At 40.3% G+C, this 17,411-nt stretch overlaps 1 protein-coding gene and 1 pseudogene across 6 annotated transcripts in view; one reads left to right on the forward strand and one right to left on the reverse strand.

Annotated features, from left to right (window-relative positions):
* The first annotated feature begins 349 nt into the window (after window positions 1–349).
* On the forward strand, window positions 350–1,129 carry LOC115275433 (annotated as a pseudogene).
* A 3,097-nt stretch (window positions 1,130–4,226) lies between these two features.
* Window positions 4,227–17,411, reverse strand: part of LOC115275437 — a 19,316-nt gene continuing 6,131 nt past the window's right edge. The window contains exons 3-7 of one of the 6 annotated variants that reach the window (XM_029919199.1): window positions 6,178–6,235; window positions 5,913–6,063; window positions 5,696–5,799; window positions 4,841–4,982; window positions 4,227–4,340 (exon numbers count right to left, since the gene is read on the reverse strand). In XM_029919199.1, coding sequence (XP_029775059.1) covers window positions 4,319–4,340; window positions 4,841–4,982; window positions 5,696–5,799; window positions 5,913–6,063; window positions 6,178–6,235 — 477 coding nt within the window. In that variant the 3' untranslated portion in view covers window positions 4,227–4,318. Of the gene's footprint in view, window positions 4,341–4,840; window positions 5,010–5,695; window positions 5,800–5,912; window positions 6,064–6,177; window positions 6,236–17,411 lie in introns of all 6 variants that reach the window. The other 5 variants (XM_029919197.1, XM_029919203.1, XM_029919202.1 and 2 more) reach the window with 5 other exon arrangements.

Raw genomic sequence — 17,411 nt, forward strand, 5'->3', positions numbered from 1 at the left:
AGAGAGAGGGACACACAGAATCTGAAGACAGGCTCCAGGCTCTGAGCCAGCTGTCAGCACAGAGCCTGACACGGGGCTCCAACCCATGAACTGTGAGATCATGACCTGAGCCGAAGCCAGACGTTCAACCAACTGAGCCACCCAGGCACCCCTAATTGCTTTTCTCTTGATGAGCAGAAAGTCATGGAAGAGTTTTTGATTAACTCAAAACCAGAAAATGCTTCTGCCACTAAAACATAATTCATCCAGCACTTTCATCGTGTTAATTAGGAGACTGGATTGTAATATCAAAATTAAAGGTTTTAAATGCATAGAGAGCAGGATACAAAGCATCCATAGTTCACAATGAATGTCAACTCTGATGACCTCATTAGCATGGGAACGGTAAGTAGAGCTGATGTGCTAAATTAAACTGACATTTCGTCTGTCTTTACTGGGGAATCATCAGCTAATTCCCTGAAAGAAGAATTCACATTTGGAAAAGGGGGCCACACTGTCTTAGTTCCAGAATTTAGCCTTCCTCTGGAATACTATCTAATCCCCTTCCTTATCATACTGGGTATCTGCCTCATCTTGATAGTAATTTTCATGACCACAAAATCTGTCCAGGATAGACATAGAGCTAGAAGAAACAGACTTCATAAAGATGAACTTAAGAAACTCCCGGTGCATAAATTCAAAAAAGGAGCTGAATAGGACATATCTGCCATTTGTTTGGATGAATATAAAGATGGAGACCAGCTCAGAATCCTTCCTTGTTCCCATGCTTATCACTGTGAGTGTATAAACCCCTGGCTAACTGAAGCCAGAAACACCTGTCCAGCCTGCGAGCAAAAAGTTGTTCCTTCTCAAGGCAACTCAGACTGATACAGACGGTGGTCAAGAAGAAAATGAAGCATCAGAACAAAACCCTTTACTTAGACCTTTGGCTTCTATCAGAACCCAGTCGTTTGGGGCTTCTTTGGAATCCCACTCACATCAGAACATGAGAGAATCTTCAGACTATGAAGAAGATGACAATGAAGATACCGACGGTAGTGATTCAGAGGACGAAAGTCATGCACATAGTGTCATAGTTCCACTGCAGCCTAATGGTGAACAAGGTGACAATGCAGCAAATACAGTTTGACCTTCAGGGGGTGATTTAGTTATTTCCTAATACATTTTTATTTAGGTATATAATTTGATTGTCTCGCTCCCTTCAAAGATTCCTGTAGAAATAACTTATTTTTTTTTAGAATTCTACAGTTTAATCAGATTACTTAAGCAGGTTTTTTTGATCTGGTATTTATCTGCAGGAGGGTACTTCATTTCACCAATAACAAGTACCAGACTGGTGCTGTAACTCAAGCATCGAATCAACTCTTCTTTTGACATGGACTATGGCTGAAATGTTTTTTAAAAACTCCTCCAGGATCGCCTGGGTGGCTCAGTCAGCTAAGAGTCTGACTTCAGCTCAGGTCATGATCTTGTGGTCCGTGGGTTCAAGCCTGGAGCCTGCTTTGGATTGTGTCTCCCTCTCTGCCCACCCCCTCTAAAAAAATAATTAATTAATTAATTAAACAGAAAATTTTTAATTCCTCCGTAAAGCTTGCAGTTATGACCTAGAGGACACTATACAAATGTTCCACGGTTTACACACACACAAGGTCAGTGCTGTGGCCACGTAGCATCAAGTAAACCAACTCCCATTTACATCAAGTTCACCTCGGGTTGTTGAGTTGGAATGTTTGTTTTGGTATTTCCACAAATTACCATCACTCATGAGGGGCAACAACTTAATATTTTTCTTTCTATTGGCACCAAACAGAAACTCAATGCTGTCTTTTCCTTTCTGTTCCCAAGTAGCTTGTCATGATAGGAGTAGTCTGTGCTAGTGCAGATTTCATAGGGTTTTTTTTTTTTCAAGGTTTTAAATACTATAATGTTTTGTATGAATTTCATTCATCAGCTAAAGTAACATGTCTCTGGACTTTACTTACTGAATTTCAGTAGCCTTAAGGTTTTTATGTTATGATCAAAGCAAAAAGAAAATGTTGTATAAAAATACCAAACTTTAGTAGCTGTGAATACTCTGTTAACACAGATCATAGATCTCTTAACAAAGAGCATCTAATGCTATTAGCCCTGCTAAACTAGGTACAGAAAAAACTGTTCAAGTATTAGATTTGAAAATAATTGCTTATGTTTAACAGAACTAATGGTATATTTACACAATGTATTATAAAAAGCTAAATTATATTTACATCATTGTAACTATGTAGAAAATATAGACCTGTGTATAATCATAATGCTAAGAATTTTTATATGGTCCTATATGAAGGGACTTTGAATGTTAATAAATGTTTTCCACTTTTTCATAAATAAATAAAATTTATGGTTGAAAATGCTCAACAGAACATACTGTCCAGATAACCAGTAATTAATAAAATGCAAATGCTTGACAATAGGCATTTATATTAAGTGAGATGTGTGTAATTATTGAAAACCACGTTGGGAAATATTTGCCTGATTAAATGAGGGTGGGATGAGATGGGTAACAAAAGGTGGGTGATCCCATATGTGAGAAAAGAGATTACTTATATTCACTATTCAAAGAAGTAGAATGGTAATACGAAGAGGCATAAGTTAATTCTCTGCAGTTAGAATGTCATAATTTTTTAATTATACTTTTTTCCCCCTGTAAATTATCTTATAATTAAAGTAGAAAAGAATTGGTTGCTTTAAAGGAGGAGTTTAGTCACATGAGACGAGGAGTCATCTTCAGAAGCCCTAGTCCCACAGAGAACAGGCCATGGTCAGGGAAGGCAAAGGGGAGGAGGGGAAAGTCTCCTTGCTTGGCCAGTGGAAGCAGGGAGGAGCCCAGGACAAGGACCCAGCTCTCCAGAGAAGTCTTTCCCAGACTGAGAGCTGCCCTCTGGCCAGAGTCATGCCAACCCAGGCTCTGGTGCCCATCCTGCTCCTCTCTGCACTGCTGCTACAGGCCCAGGGAGGGTGCCGTAAACTGAACAGGATGCACAGTAGGTGATGGACTAAGGGGGTAGAGCAGGGAAGGAGGCCAGCAAGATTACGACCTAAGCCAAAGTCAGTTGCCTAACCAAATGAGCCACCCAGTTGTCCCTGAATTTCTAAATTTCTGATTCAAGGTATTTTTTCATCCATCAAAATGTCTGTTTACAGATATTTATTCAATTAAAATTGCAAGTGTTGTATTATACTTTTCTTTCTGACAAGGTATTTCTGTTGGGAGAATATTTTTTAGTAGAGATGTTTCCATTTTCATTTGTTCCATTTTCTTTAATAATAGCTTTCCATTGAAGTTGTCTGCTATTTTTCCATTAACTTTGTAGCATTTTTTCTAATAGACCAATGGTTACAATTTTATGCTCAAAATGTTCTATCTAGGCTTTGGCCCTGGGAGCTCTTTAAGGTTGGTTCCTGTTTCCCATTCTTTTGACTCTAGAGCATTTCCTGACTTTGTGTCTCTAAAAGATGCTTGTATTTTCTACACCTAGTTCTAGAATCAACCATTTCTCTAATAAGCCTTGGCCCATTTATTGGAGAAAGGTAATAAAAACTGAGACCTGGGCCCTGTGTGCTTGTTGCTAATGGTGTCACTGCTTCGTGGCATAGCCGGGAAATATACACATGTGTAACTAATCCATGTATCCACATGTGTCTATTATTACTTCTGCATCCATCTCTCTGCATATATCTTGAGCTAAATGTCAGTTATCATGATGTCTGTAACTCGAATCCAGTACCTCAGGGCTCATTCTTTCCTTCCATTTTGCTTAGTTGTAACTTCTTTTCTCTCACAGTTAGAAACATGACTCCTATCATTCCATTATTTACTTATTTGTTCAATCTTACATACACGTAAAATCGTTTTAGAATTCTTTACTCAAATCTGTGAGAAACAAATTTGACAAAGCCTTGCTCTCTGAAAAACCGAATGAAAGGGCTACTTGCCAGTTACCTACATTAAAGTGACATACCACTGACATAGGGCTAATCTCACAAACTGTGAGATCATGACCTGAGCTGAAATCAAGAGTTGGAGGCTCAACTGACTGAGCCACCCAGGTGCCCCCAGCTCGTCAGTTCTATGGCTATCAAATGAGGAAGCAAGAGTTAGAAACTATGTACCCTGTAGGTTGGGGGAAATATCAGGGAATATAAGAAGACAATCAAAGGTAGTGGGATGGAGTTGAAAAAGACAAAAGTCACTGTTGAGAAATTAGTTTATTTGTCAAGGATGTGCTCCTGCCCAGCCCTCAGTAAGAACAGACTGGTGTCCAGCTGGGAGATTAGGGTTTCAGATGTCATTCAAAGATCGCCTGCAAGACAGAAAGTTTACATACTCAGAGGCTAGGGAACTCCGAGGAACAAGCATTCATTCCCAAGCTTCATATTACCCGTCTACGGCAGAGACTCCTGGGCCAGGAGTACTTTTTGTAACAAGAACGGTCCACTTCTGAGGTGGGGAGGTGGGCTTGGGTCATTGAACAGAGAAAGTTAGAGATTTGGGGCCTGGCTGAGCCAAAAGGGCTCAAAAAAGGTCCGACTATGGAAACAGTGATTAAAATTTGGACAAAAATTAAGAGAAAACGATTGAGTAATATAATGAGAACACCACGGGCCTTGATCATATAAAGAACAATATGTCCCAGGCTGGTGTCTTGGCTTGTTTGCCAGTGAACTGCTTGTCCAGACTTAGGAAGACCCTGTCTTCTACCATTTTTGTGCCTAGGATTTGGGGTGCTTCAGTCTTCTGTTTATGAATAACAGCATCTGAGAACCAGTGAAGACCCGTGCCCAAACACATCTCCCAACTCACTTTTTTTTCCAGCAGACGTTTCCACAATAGGTCCAGCAGCATGTGTGATTTTTGTTGACACAACTAAAGGTTCTAGAACACTTGATGGTACATTCAACAGCCTTTGGCAGTCCCCAGCACTCCTCAAGTAACGAGTTACCCACTGTAATGGAGGTGATACGGGAAGAGGCTGACAGGGCCAACATAACCAAGGTAGGAAGAGAAGTCCTTCATGAGCTTCAGAGCTCCTCCCAATCAAAGCCCCACCATGTCCCACCTGACTATCCATCTACCTTATGAGAACCCCCCCTGCTGAGCCCCCTCATTGTGTCTTCACAGATCTCTCTGCTCCCACAGACCTCCCTCGTCAAGCATCCTGGAGACAGGACTCCTCATACCTGCCACGTTCATGTGTCTTCCTATAAAACCTACATTTCTGAAATAGGCAACCTCAGGGCTTAAGGTAGCCCCACACCTACTTCTTAGTGCAGGAAGCCAGATGAGGAAGAGTAAGGAACAGATTTTTCCTCTTTTTCTTCTCTTCCTTGCTGACTCCACCTTTAAGAGCAACTTCTCACCAAATTCTTTTCTCACTTAATTTTCAGAATGCTAGACTGATTCCATTTTATCATCACATGGTCCCCAACTCTGCCCCACTAGGGCCCCATCTCATGTGTCTTCTCTATCTTTTCTCATTCAGAAAGATCCTATCACTGAAACTAAGTGTATATATTAGGAAATCCCCATGTGGGACTCATCAAACTACACACAGTTAAGACACAGAGCTTCTGGAAGTATGGAAAGTTATGGTAGCCTGACATGGGAAAAAAATTTATCCTTATAACATATGAAATGTAAATAAAAGGTGACAGGTACCCATTGCCACTTTCAAGGTTGGAAAGGAAGCACCAAAGGACCTCAATGTGGACTCTTCTTGGATCTCTGGGCATAAGAAAGTCTCTGAATCTCCAATAGGTGATCTGGGGAAAGTCCTGAGTCCTGAGTCAGATGTGCCAGACACAAGACCCCTTCACCTGCCCAGGAAGAAGCACAGGACCCCCACCCCTTTGACTCCCCAGCCCAGCCTAGTCACCTACGGCTGTCAGTGTTCTGCATCCCTCCCAGCACACACAGTAGCACCATACAGAGAAGTATCATAAGTTGAGGTGTCCAGAGCTTCATGATGCTGATCATATGTGTCTGAATAGATATCGCCAAGATGCTTTTCCCCTTTCCAGTTGCTGCTGGAGATCAAGAAATATAAACAGAATTGTGAAGCAAGAAGCACTCATGGGATTTCTTTACTCTTTGTCTACTCATTCCTCCCTGCCTCCACCCACTCGGCCAAAGGCACACACCTAAGCTGAACATTGGTTTTGCTAGAAGGTTTCTCTCCATCTCACACTTCATGCCTTCCTTTTGCAGAAAAAAGAATTTTTTTGAAAATGTGTTTTTAAAAAATGTGCTGCCTTCCCTTGATTAGAATATAATTCAGACCCAGCTTACAAAATTCTTAAACCATAGAAAAATACAAAGAAGACAATGAGATATTTCTAGTAACCCCACGATGTTGGTGTATGTTGTTCTGTCTTTTATATCTGCACAGGCTATCAGGCTTACTATTACATATCTTGACTTTTTATTTAAAAATATATAATATGATGTTAAAATTAAAGTTTTGGCCAAGACCTTGAGATAGACCCTAAAGTGAGCATGTGAGACAGATGAACTTGTACTTTAAAGAAGATGGACTCAAAAATCACCTACAAAAAAAATGTCAAATTCCTGGCCATTTTCTACCTTTAAAACAAGTCAGAGTTTCAAGAGTCGCCAACTACTTTTTGGCCATCTTTCTCTCTCGTTTTTAAAAAATACTGTGCTCTTTTATTTTCTTTCTTAAAGTTTATTTATGAGATAGAGAGAGATCAGGAGTTGGGGGGGACAGAGAGAGAGAGAGAGAGAGAGAGAGAGAGAGAGGGAAGGAGAGAGAATCTCAAGAATCTAAAGCAGGGCTCAGAATCAAGAACTGTGAGATCATGACCTGATCCAAAATCAAGAGTCAGACACTAACTGACTGAGCCACCCAGGTGCCCCAACTGCTGTGCTCTTCTAATTCCAAGTCACCAGAAAGGCTTTAAGAATACCTCCCATAGACCTTTTTATGAACCCCCGAGGTTTTTGTAGAGACACAGTAGCAGATGTCTAAGTCACACCAAAGAAACAGAGGAGGAGGCTGACTGAAGTGACCTATGGTCAAGAGCAAGAGACTATAGCTTCTGCTATGGCATTTGATAAGGTAATATATGCAAGAAAGCCAATGTAGGTTTGCACTAGCTTCATGTCTGGCAGGCCATGGAACCTCAGCATAAAAAAATAGAGAGTGAGTGGCCAGATGCCTCAGGCCTGGGAAAGATGTCAGAAGGAAGGTAGATTCAGCCATATTAAAACCACAGGTGAGAAATTTGCATCAGTTGGAGTTGAGGGAAAACTCAAAGAACACTTGAAACCACCCACAACAGAGAGAACTTTAAGGAATACTAAAACCCAGAAAGCACGAAGCACAAAGGTACAACACTCCCTGCCAGAAAGAGCTGTCCTGACCTCCTCGCCTCTTCACCCTCCTCCATGTCCAAAATGGCACTTAGCCAGCTGCAGGAGAAGAGGAAATTGTCCACTCTCTTCCCCAGCTGTGAGTTTCTAGGTGTGGGGGGAGTCATAATTTCAATTCAATTTTAGTATTTTGACTCTTGCATGGGTTTAGACTCTTTATATCTATTCTAAATTTAGGCAGCATCTAGAATAGTCAAGTTCTACACCCAAGGTCTCACATGGAAGCAGGCAAGGAAGTAGCTTTTATAAATTTAAATGAGACAAAGGACAAGCTTTTCACCATACTGTCAATAACACTCCCCGTGAATATTTCCCCAATATGCCAGTTACATATAGCATTCTTACTTTCCCGTTGATCAGAAGGTATCTAGAAATTTGTAATTTCTCTTTGTTAGGAAAAGGTGTCAATAGGAATATTGCAACTGAAATTCATTTAAATCCAGGATTGGCTTCAGAACACAAATGTCTAGATCTACAAGTCCTGAGTAAAGGGCACTGACGATTTCGAACCCTACATATTTGTTGCCAGTTTTCTTCTCCATTAAAATTTGCTTATTCTGCAAATAGGATGCACATTGTGTCTCACCATAGAAGGGAAATTCCCTCCCACTTGTCACCACACTGAAGAGTGTCAATATCGTACAAGAAAACAAAACATGGGCTTTGGAATTAGAGAGACTTGGGCTTGAAACCCAACCCCAACACATTGAGCTTAATTTATAATTTGGGATTGGCCTACCACCTAACTCCTCAGAGCCTCAGTTTCCCTACCTGTAACATGGAGGTGATATTACAATCCGCACTGCCAATGTTGAGTATATGAAGCACCAGGCATAGGCTCTGGCACGTGGAATATGTGTACAATAAGTGGCAGCTGTTGTAATTATTAAGCTCAGACTCTCTTTTCTTCTCCAGAAGAGTGAACATTGACCTCATTGACTTTATTGTGGTCTTTTTTTTTTTTTAACTATTTGACCTATTTGGAATTTGTTCTGGTGAGTGAGGGGTGGGTGTCCATACTTCACTCATCTGTCCTAAATTTACTCACCCCACAAATACTTACATTTAGTGACTACTATATGCCTGGCACTCTTCTAAACACTGAGGATACAGTAATGAATAAAGGCGACAAAAATCCCTGCCTTCGTAAAGCTTACATTCTAGTACAGGGGACAGAAAATAAACAAGCCATGTAAAAGAAATACATAATAAGAGATGGATATCAATGTGAAGAAGGAATGATAAGAAAGGGTCTAGGAAGGAGCCATGGACTGAAGGGGGAGGGGGAGGGAAGAAGGGGGTGATGGTCATGGTAGGGGGGCACTTGTGGGGAGAGGCACTGGGTGTTATATGGAAACCAATTTGACAATAAACTATTAAAAAAAGGAAAAAAGAAAAAGAAAGGGTCTAGGGCCAGGGACACTGAATGTGCAAAATAAATGCTGGCTGTTATTGTAGGCAGCTCACTGGTGATGAGATCCAGCATTCTGAAGGAAAGGGTAAGTACTGTTCCCCCAAATTCTCAGCCCTCTCCCTACTCTTCTAGAGCTCCCAGCCTGGTGTTTCAACACATGAGGCCAAACATAAAGGCAGACAAAAGAAACAAAGACAAAGGAGAAGTCTGGATCGTATGAATTATACAGTCACAGGGGAGTAATTGTCTCTCTCCTGGCAAGTGACAAATTTTCCCTCAGAGTCTTTATTTTTGCTTCCATGTTTTCAACAAAGCAGAAGATAAGCTACGTGCATTGGTTGAAATCTCTTCAAATGCTCAAAAACAGACAAAATGTGTAGAGACATTTCCAAAGGTGCAAAACTCTTTAGAAGGGCTGACTTACTCTCTTCCTTGGCATATGTGAAAACTTATAAAATAGGAAAACAAAATTTCAGGCACATGGGCCATTAGATGGATTGCTGTTAACTTTTTAAGAGCTATTATTTGAAAATAAGTTCAATGTTACAAGAGTAGTAGTACAAAGAGCATCTGTATGCCACTTGCTCAGAATCACCTAATTTGAGAATTTATCCATAATTACCTCTTCCTTCTCTCTTCCTCTTACATATATATATTTCATATATGTTTATATGTTTTTATGAACAACTTGAGAGTAAATATCATTTATCATGGCCTTTATTTACGAATAATATTTCAGTGTATATTATAATAGGGACATTCTCTTATATGATAATAGTACAATTATCAACTTCATTAAATTTAACATTGACAAAATATACTTTTATATACTTATCTAAGCTACTATCAGTATTCCACCTTATAAATTCACCCAGTGATGTCCTTTGTCTTATAGGACATTGCAATTTTTGAAGAACACAGCCAAACTTTTCTTTTAGTTGAACATTCCTCATTTTGGGGTTGGTCTGAAATTTCTTATGATCAGCCTCAGGTTATACATTTTCCGTGGGAATATTATGTAATCAATACATCGTGCCCCTCTCAGGGGATCACACATGAAGGGGCACAGAGTCCATCCACATCATCTTTCTCCCACTTAGTTTCTCCATTTGAACAACAGGGACGATAATTTCTTCCATGCAGGGATAGTGTTGGCATGATCTGGAAGCATGATTTAGACAGGGAACTCATCCAACCAAACCACAAACAAAAGGATTTGCAAGTTCCCACTTCTACCCCCAAGACTCTGACTTCTCCCTACCTCTGAAGATGTTCCAGTTGGAAGCTGGTCGTTATTTGGCTGGTGGCTCTTCTTCCTGGTCTCTGGGAACTCCAGAGCCCCTGCACCGGGCAGACGATGAGCAGAATATATTTCAAAGTCTCAGAATGTAATCCTGGTTCTGGCTGTGACAGATCTGGGAGTTCTGCCCCAGGCCATAAGTTGGGTACATTTAGAACCTTATCACTGAGTTCCTATTCAAGGAGTACTTTCTATTTTCTTTTCTTTTTGCTGCAGGTAACATAGACAGAAGCAGAACGCTGTGGTTGCGGGACCCTCCCCTCCACAAACACACACGTTTCTGGAAGTCTGGGTGATCGTGGAGGGGGGAGAACATCTTTGTATCTATTTTTCTCTAGCGTCTATGTGAAGACTTTTGTAAAGCCCCGTCCATCTTTGATATTAATTTCTGCATTGCTAGCATCCACCTACTTGTCACCACTGTCTTGTGACTTTTGTGCTGATGAGAAGAGAGGGGCCTGCCAAGAGACCTTGCAAAGTCCACATAAAACAGAGATTTAAAACACAGACTTAAGCCCCCCTTCAGGTGAACACACAAGCCCGACTTCAAATGAGCACAAGCCCCGCTTTGGGTAAAACACGAACCCCGCTTAGGGTGAGCCCCACTTCTCTCTCTCACTCACTTGTGCCCCTTCTCTCACAAATACATACATACATACATACATACTTACTTACTTACTTACATACATACAAAAACACAGACTTTATCTGGATCCAAATCCTATCTCCCACCTACTTTGGGCAAGTCACTAATCTCTGTGCCTTAATTTCCTAACTTGCTAATGGGGATAATAATAGCACCTTCTTCATAAGGTTGTCCTGAGGTCTCCAGGAGTTACTATGTGTTAAGCACTTAGAGCCAAAGTCTGGACAGCAGTAGTGCTATGTTTGTTAAGTAAACAAATGAAACACTTACCCAATAAAGTGTCAAGAATCATTCAGTTTAAGACCAAATTTACTATGTGTCAGATATGTGACATGTATTAATTAATACATACTCTCAATGACACTATGGATTTAGTACTAGTAATCCTATTTTACAGATACAGAAACTGAGGCACAGAAGAGTTAAGTAACTTGTCCAAGGCCACACAACTAGTAAGTGCCAGGTACAGGATTTAAAAGGAAATGAGTCTAGAGCCATATATACCAGATGTTCAAGTTCCCAGCCTCTTTTGAGAGAGAGAGAGAGAGAGAGAGAGAGAGAGAGAGAGAGTGAGGGAGGAGCAGAGAGAGAGGGAGACACAGAAGCCAAAGCAGGCTCTAGGCTCTGAGCTGTCAGCACAGAGCCCAACACAGGGCTCCAACTCACAAACCGCAAGATCATGACTTGAGCTGAAGTCAGATGTTCAACTGACTGAGCCACCCAGGTGCCCCATACTTATAACTAATTTAAAAAACTGAATCTTTAATCAAAAATCTCAGCCAAGACCTCCACCAAAGAGAGGTTCTGGACCTCAAAAAAATAATATCAAGCTGAATTAAGGAGTGTATTAAAAAGATTATACATCACGATCAAGATAAATTTATTCCTGAAATGCAAGGATGGTTTAATATATGAAAACTGATCAGTATAATATACAACATTAACAGAATGAAGGGGGGAAAACCACATGATCATCTCAATTGATGCAGAAAAATCATTCAACAAATCTCAACACTCTTTCATAATAAAAACAAACTAGGAAAAGAAGGACAGCACCTCAACATAATAAAAACCATATATAAAAAAACTCACAGCAAATATGATATTCAACAGTGAAAGAATTTAAGCATTTCCTCTAAGATCAGGAAGAAAAGAATGATGCCTGCTTTCACCACTCCCACTCAACACAGTACTGGAAGGTCTAGCTAGAGAAATTAGGGAAGAAAAAGAAATAAAGGCATCCATACTGGAAGAGAAGAAGTAAATCTATTCCTCTATGCATATTAGAGGATCTTATAAGAAAATCCCAAAGATTCCACTAAAAAAATCTGTTAGGACTAATAAATGAATTCAGAAAAGTAGCAGGATACAAAGTCAACACACAAAAATCAGCTGCATCTCTATACACTAACAATGAACAACCTGAAAAAGAAATTATGAAAACAATTCCATTTACAGTAGCATCAAAAAGAAAAAATATTTAAGAATTAACTTAATCAAGGAGATGGAAGTCTTGCACAATGAAAGCTACAAAACATTGCTGAAAGAGATTGAAGACATAAATAAACGGAAACACATCCCATGTTTATAATTGGAAGAATCAATACTATTAAGAGGTCAATACTATTCATAGTGATCTGCAGATTCAGTGCAATCCCTATTAAAATACCAATGATGTTTTTGCAGAAATAGAAAAACCCACCTTAAAATATGTATAGTAGGGGCGCCTGGGTGGCTCAGTCGGTTGAGCGTCCGGCTTCAGCTCAGGTCATGATCACACGTTTGTGTGTTCGAGCCCTGGATCCGGCTCTGTGCTGACAGCTAGCTCAGAGCCTGGAGCCTGCTTCCAATTCTGTGTCTCCCTCTCTCTCTGCCCCTCCCCGCTCATGCTCTGCCTCTCTCTGTCTCAAAAATAAATAAAACACTAAAAAAATTAAAAAAATATATGTATAGTATCCCTGGGGTACCTGGGTAGCTTAGTCAAGCATCCGACTTCAGGTTGGGTCATGATCTCTCTCAGTTCATAGGTTCCAGCCCCGCATCTAGCTCTGTACTAAGAGCTCAGAGCCTGGAACCTGCTTGGGATTGTGTGTCCATCTCTCTCTCTCTCCCTCTCCCTCACCTGCTGTCTCTCTCTCTCTCTCTCTCTCTCTCTCTCTCTCTCAAATAAATAAACATTTTTTTAAATGTACAGTATCCCAAGGGACTCCAAATAGCCAAAATAATCTTGAAGGAAAAGAAGAAAGCTAGAGGACTCACAGGTCTTGATCGCAAACCTTAATACAAAGCAACAGTGATTAAAACCGTGTGATACAGACATGGAGACAGACATATAAACCAATGGAATAGAATAAAAAGCCCCAAAATAAACCTTTGCACGTATAGTCAAATGATTTTTTTACCAAGATGCCAAGACCATTCAATGGGGAAAGGACAGTCTTTTCAACACATGGTGCTGGGAAAACTTCATATCCACTTGCAAAAGAATGAAGTTGGACCCTCACCTAACACTACATACAAAAATCAAATCAGAATAGATCAAAGACATAAATGTAAGCTAAAACTTCAAAACTCTTATAAGAAGACACAGGAGAAAGCTTCATGACGTTGGATTTGGCAATGATTTCTTGGATATGGCATGAAAGGCACAGGTAAGAAATAGACAAATTAAACTTCATGAAAAATTTAAAAATTGGTGCATCAAACAACACTATCTACAGAGTAAAAAGACCACCTAAAGGGGAGGGGGAAATATTTGTAAGCCATTTATCCAATAAGGAACTAATATCCAGAATATAGACAGAGCACCTGAAACTTAACACCAAAAAACCAAACAACTAGACTTAAAAATAGGCAAAGGATTGAATAGACATTTCCCCAAAGATGTACAAATGGCTTAACAAGCACATGGAAAGATGTTCCACATTGCTCATCAGTATGGAAATGCAAACCAAAACTTCCCTGAGATACTTACTATCTCACACCCACTAAGGATGACTACTATCGAAACAAAACAAGTATTAGCAAGAATGTGGAGAAATTGAAACTTTATACACTGTTGTTGGAAATCAACGTAAAAAGGTGCAGCCTAAGTAGAAAACAGTATAGCAGTTCCTCAGAAGATTAAAAATGGAATTACCATATGATCCAGCAGTTTCACTTCTGGGCATATACCCAAAGAATCTAAAGCATATTTATTAGTGAATTGTATACCCATGTTCATAGTGTCATTAGCTAAAATGTGGAAGCAGTCCAAGTGCCCACTGTCTGAATAAATGGATAAGCAAAATGTAGTCTATACATATAATGGAATATTATACAGCCTTGAAAAAGGACGATCAGCCACGTGCTACAACATGAATGAAACCCGAGGACCTTATGCTAAGTGAAATAAGCCAGTCACAAAAATACAAATACTATGTTTCCACTTGTATGAAAATCAGAGACAGAAAGGATGGTTACTGCCCATGGCTGGGGGAAGAGAAAATGGGGAGTTGTTATTAAGTAGGTTTAGAGTTTCAGTTTTACAAGGTGAAAAGACTTAGGGAGATGGATGGTGGTGATGGTTGCACAACATCATGAATGCGTTTAATATGATTGAACCGTACACTTAAAACTCGTTTTAAAAAATGGTTAGATTTATGAGTATTTTATCACAATAAAAATAGAAAAATGATAGTGGAAAGTCCTGTGACTATTTCAAAAATTTAACATCTATAATGAATATTTTCCCATGGTCTTAAATATTTTCTACAACCTCATTGATTAACAGATTGGTCTACCAAGTAATCACCAGTTATTAGACATCTTGGTTGTTCCGGTTTTTCCCTATTGTAAGGAATCATTTCACTGTTATTAGTTACATTATTATCACTAAATGTTGAGTATTTCTTTATTCCTTAGGAAAGCCAAAGTGAGCAGAAATGAAAATGCACCGTTTAATCTGTGCAAATTTAATTTTATGTAATCAGTGCAATTTAATCTGTGCAAAAATACTGCCAGTTCTCCCCTCATAATATTTGGGTTGCACTTGCACCAACAGAATATGGGTCAACCCATTTTCCCTCATCCTGACCCTAAACCATAGATGATCCAAAATGTCATTCAGAAGAGCCAATGTATTATTGATTGGAAGTGCACAATTGTTTGGTGTCAGACTCACAGACTCACAGACCTTAGGTTCATCAGACAGATTTGAAACTCGCCTCCATCACTTGCTAACTGCATGACTTTAGCTAAGTCATCTCATTTCTCTGAAACTTCATTTACTCATATGTAAGAATGGCAATAATAGTAGAATTCATCCATAGGTGTTATAAAAATCTTTTCCTTTTTTAATTAATTTATTTTTTTAATTTATTTTTGAGAGACAGGGAGAGACAGCGTGAGCAGGGGAGGGTCAGAGAGACCTGAATCTGAAGCAGGCTCCAGGCTCTGAGCTAGCTGTCAGCACAGAGCCTGCAAATAAACCAATCCATAACCCATAGCCACAGTCTAATGAAGAAAGAATGCACGAATTTCAAGCAATCTGTGAGCAGAGAAATAAAACACTCATATCCAACAGATTTGAATTAGTAGTGTTGGAGTCCATACAGATGCGTGTGAAAATTAACAAAGGAGAACCTCACCGAAATGGAGCCGGGAGGCCACCAGGGGGAGCACTTCCACCACACTACTTGTTATCAATTGCTGACCCAATAGGAAATGTTCCCTGCGAAAGGATAGTCCCTTAGCTTTGGGGTCACAGCAAGAGGAAAGAAAGGTTTTCCTCCTCCCCTGGCAATAGCCCAGTCAATAACAGACTATCACAACCAATGAAAAGCCATTCTACTTGGAACTCCCTGTTAATTCCCACTTGCCTCTGTAAAAGAGCATTCCTCTCCTTTCTTTTCTGAAATTGCCTGTTCTTCGGTTGAAGCTTGTTAGCCTTGATTTGCAATTCTCTGCTATTCCCATGTTAACCTATTCTTGCTGATAAAATAACTGACAATTTTATTTTTTAGGTTAATGGCAGAGACAGATACAGATTGTATGGAAATGAGATAGGAGCAGGGGGGTTAGCATAGAACACAAGGCTGATACCTGGTAGATCAGGCCTCTGGTTCCAAAGAAACCATAAGAAAGCGACTTGAAAGTACAAGGAACCCAAAATAGGCAGACATGAAAAGACACCACTTTGTAGGGAATGCGTGGAAGTTCCTCAAAAACTTAAAAGTAGAGCTACCCTATGACCCAGCAATTGCACTACTAGGTATTTATCCAAAGGATACAAAAATGCTGATTCAAAGGGGCACATGCACCTCAATGTTTATGGTAGCACTATTGACAATAGCCTAAGTATGGAAAGAGCCCAAATGTCCATCGACTGATAAATGGATAAAGATGTGGTGTGTATATAAATGGAATATTACTCAGAGATCAAAAGGAATGAAATCTTGCATTTTGCAACAACATGGGTGGAACTAGAGTGTATTATGTTAAGCAAAATAAGTCAGAGAAAGACAAATATATTAATTCACTCGTTTTTAATTTAAGAAACAAAACAGATGAACTTAGGAAAAGGGAAGCAAAAATAAAATAAAAACAGAGAGGGAGACAAACCATAAGAGACCATTAAATACAGAGAACAAACTGAGGGCTGTTGGCAGGGCATTGGGTGGGGGGTGGGCTAAATGGGCAGAGGGGCATTAAGCAGGGCACCTGTTGGGATGAGCACTGGCTGTTTTATGTATGTGATGAATCACTAAATTCTATTCTTGAAATTATTATTATTCTATATGTTGACTGACTTGGATTTAAAACATTAAAAAATAAAAAATAAAAACCTTGCAGCCTTATATTTCCCAAGGAAATAGGTAGAGGAGAATGCCCAAAAGTGGTCTTTGTCGTCTCCAAAATCCAGAGGCCCACTATGCATTTTCTCTTTCTTCATGGTGAACAACACAGGGTGCAGAAACTTGTCTCCTGTCTCAAGGGAATGTCCCCATATGACCTGGGCCACTTGATCTCTGGAAATACACCAGATGGAAAGTCTTATCCTCTGGCATGCGCGGGATAAAGCATGTAGGATACCTACTCTTTCCCCATGGTCAGTTAGCACAATGCAAATGACCTGAGAGACCAGCATGATGGCCCATGGGATATCAAGTAATCAGTCTCTTCCTCCTCCTTTATGCCCCAGGGCCCAGGAGACGCTTAGTCCTGGGTAAGATAGTCAAGGTATGTGGCTGAGTCTCTGCACGCGAGAAAGCTACTTCTGAATATTGTGATGAGGGGTTACAAAGAAAACATTGGCTAAAGCAGGTCTGGAACAATGCAGAAGCCAAGGCCATGTGTTTCTCACAGACAGACCAGCCAGATCAACGATTCTTCTCAGGCTGGGACTTGGCTTTCTGGGGACCCATGTCATGGCACAATTTACATTTGCTCCCTCCTCTGTCTCCATGAGATTCAAGGTCTTCCAGGGGTCCCCACTCCTCCACTCCACCTGCCACGGGGGCACACGGTTGTTCCACAGCACAGACCTTGCAGGGCTGGCCAGGCAAGCACTCCTCCCAGCCCAAGCAGTCTAGGCGTGGCCTCTCAGTCCACTGAGGCAGGGTGGGGTTCCCAAGAGCTCTGG

The sequence above is a fragment of the Suricata suricatta genome, chromosome 12, assembly GCF_006229205.1.
Source record: "Suricata suricatta isolate VVHF042 chromosome 12, meerkat_22Aug2017_6uvM2_HiC, whole genome shotgun sequence".
NCBI classification, from domain to species: Eukaryota; Metazoa; Chordata; class Mammalia; order Carnivora; family Herpestidae; genus Suricata; species Suricata suricatta.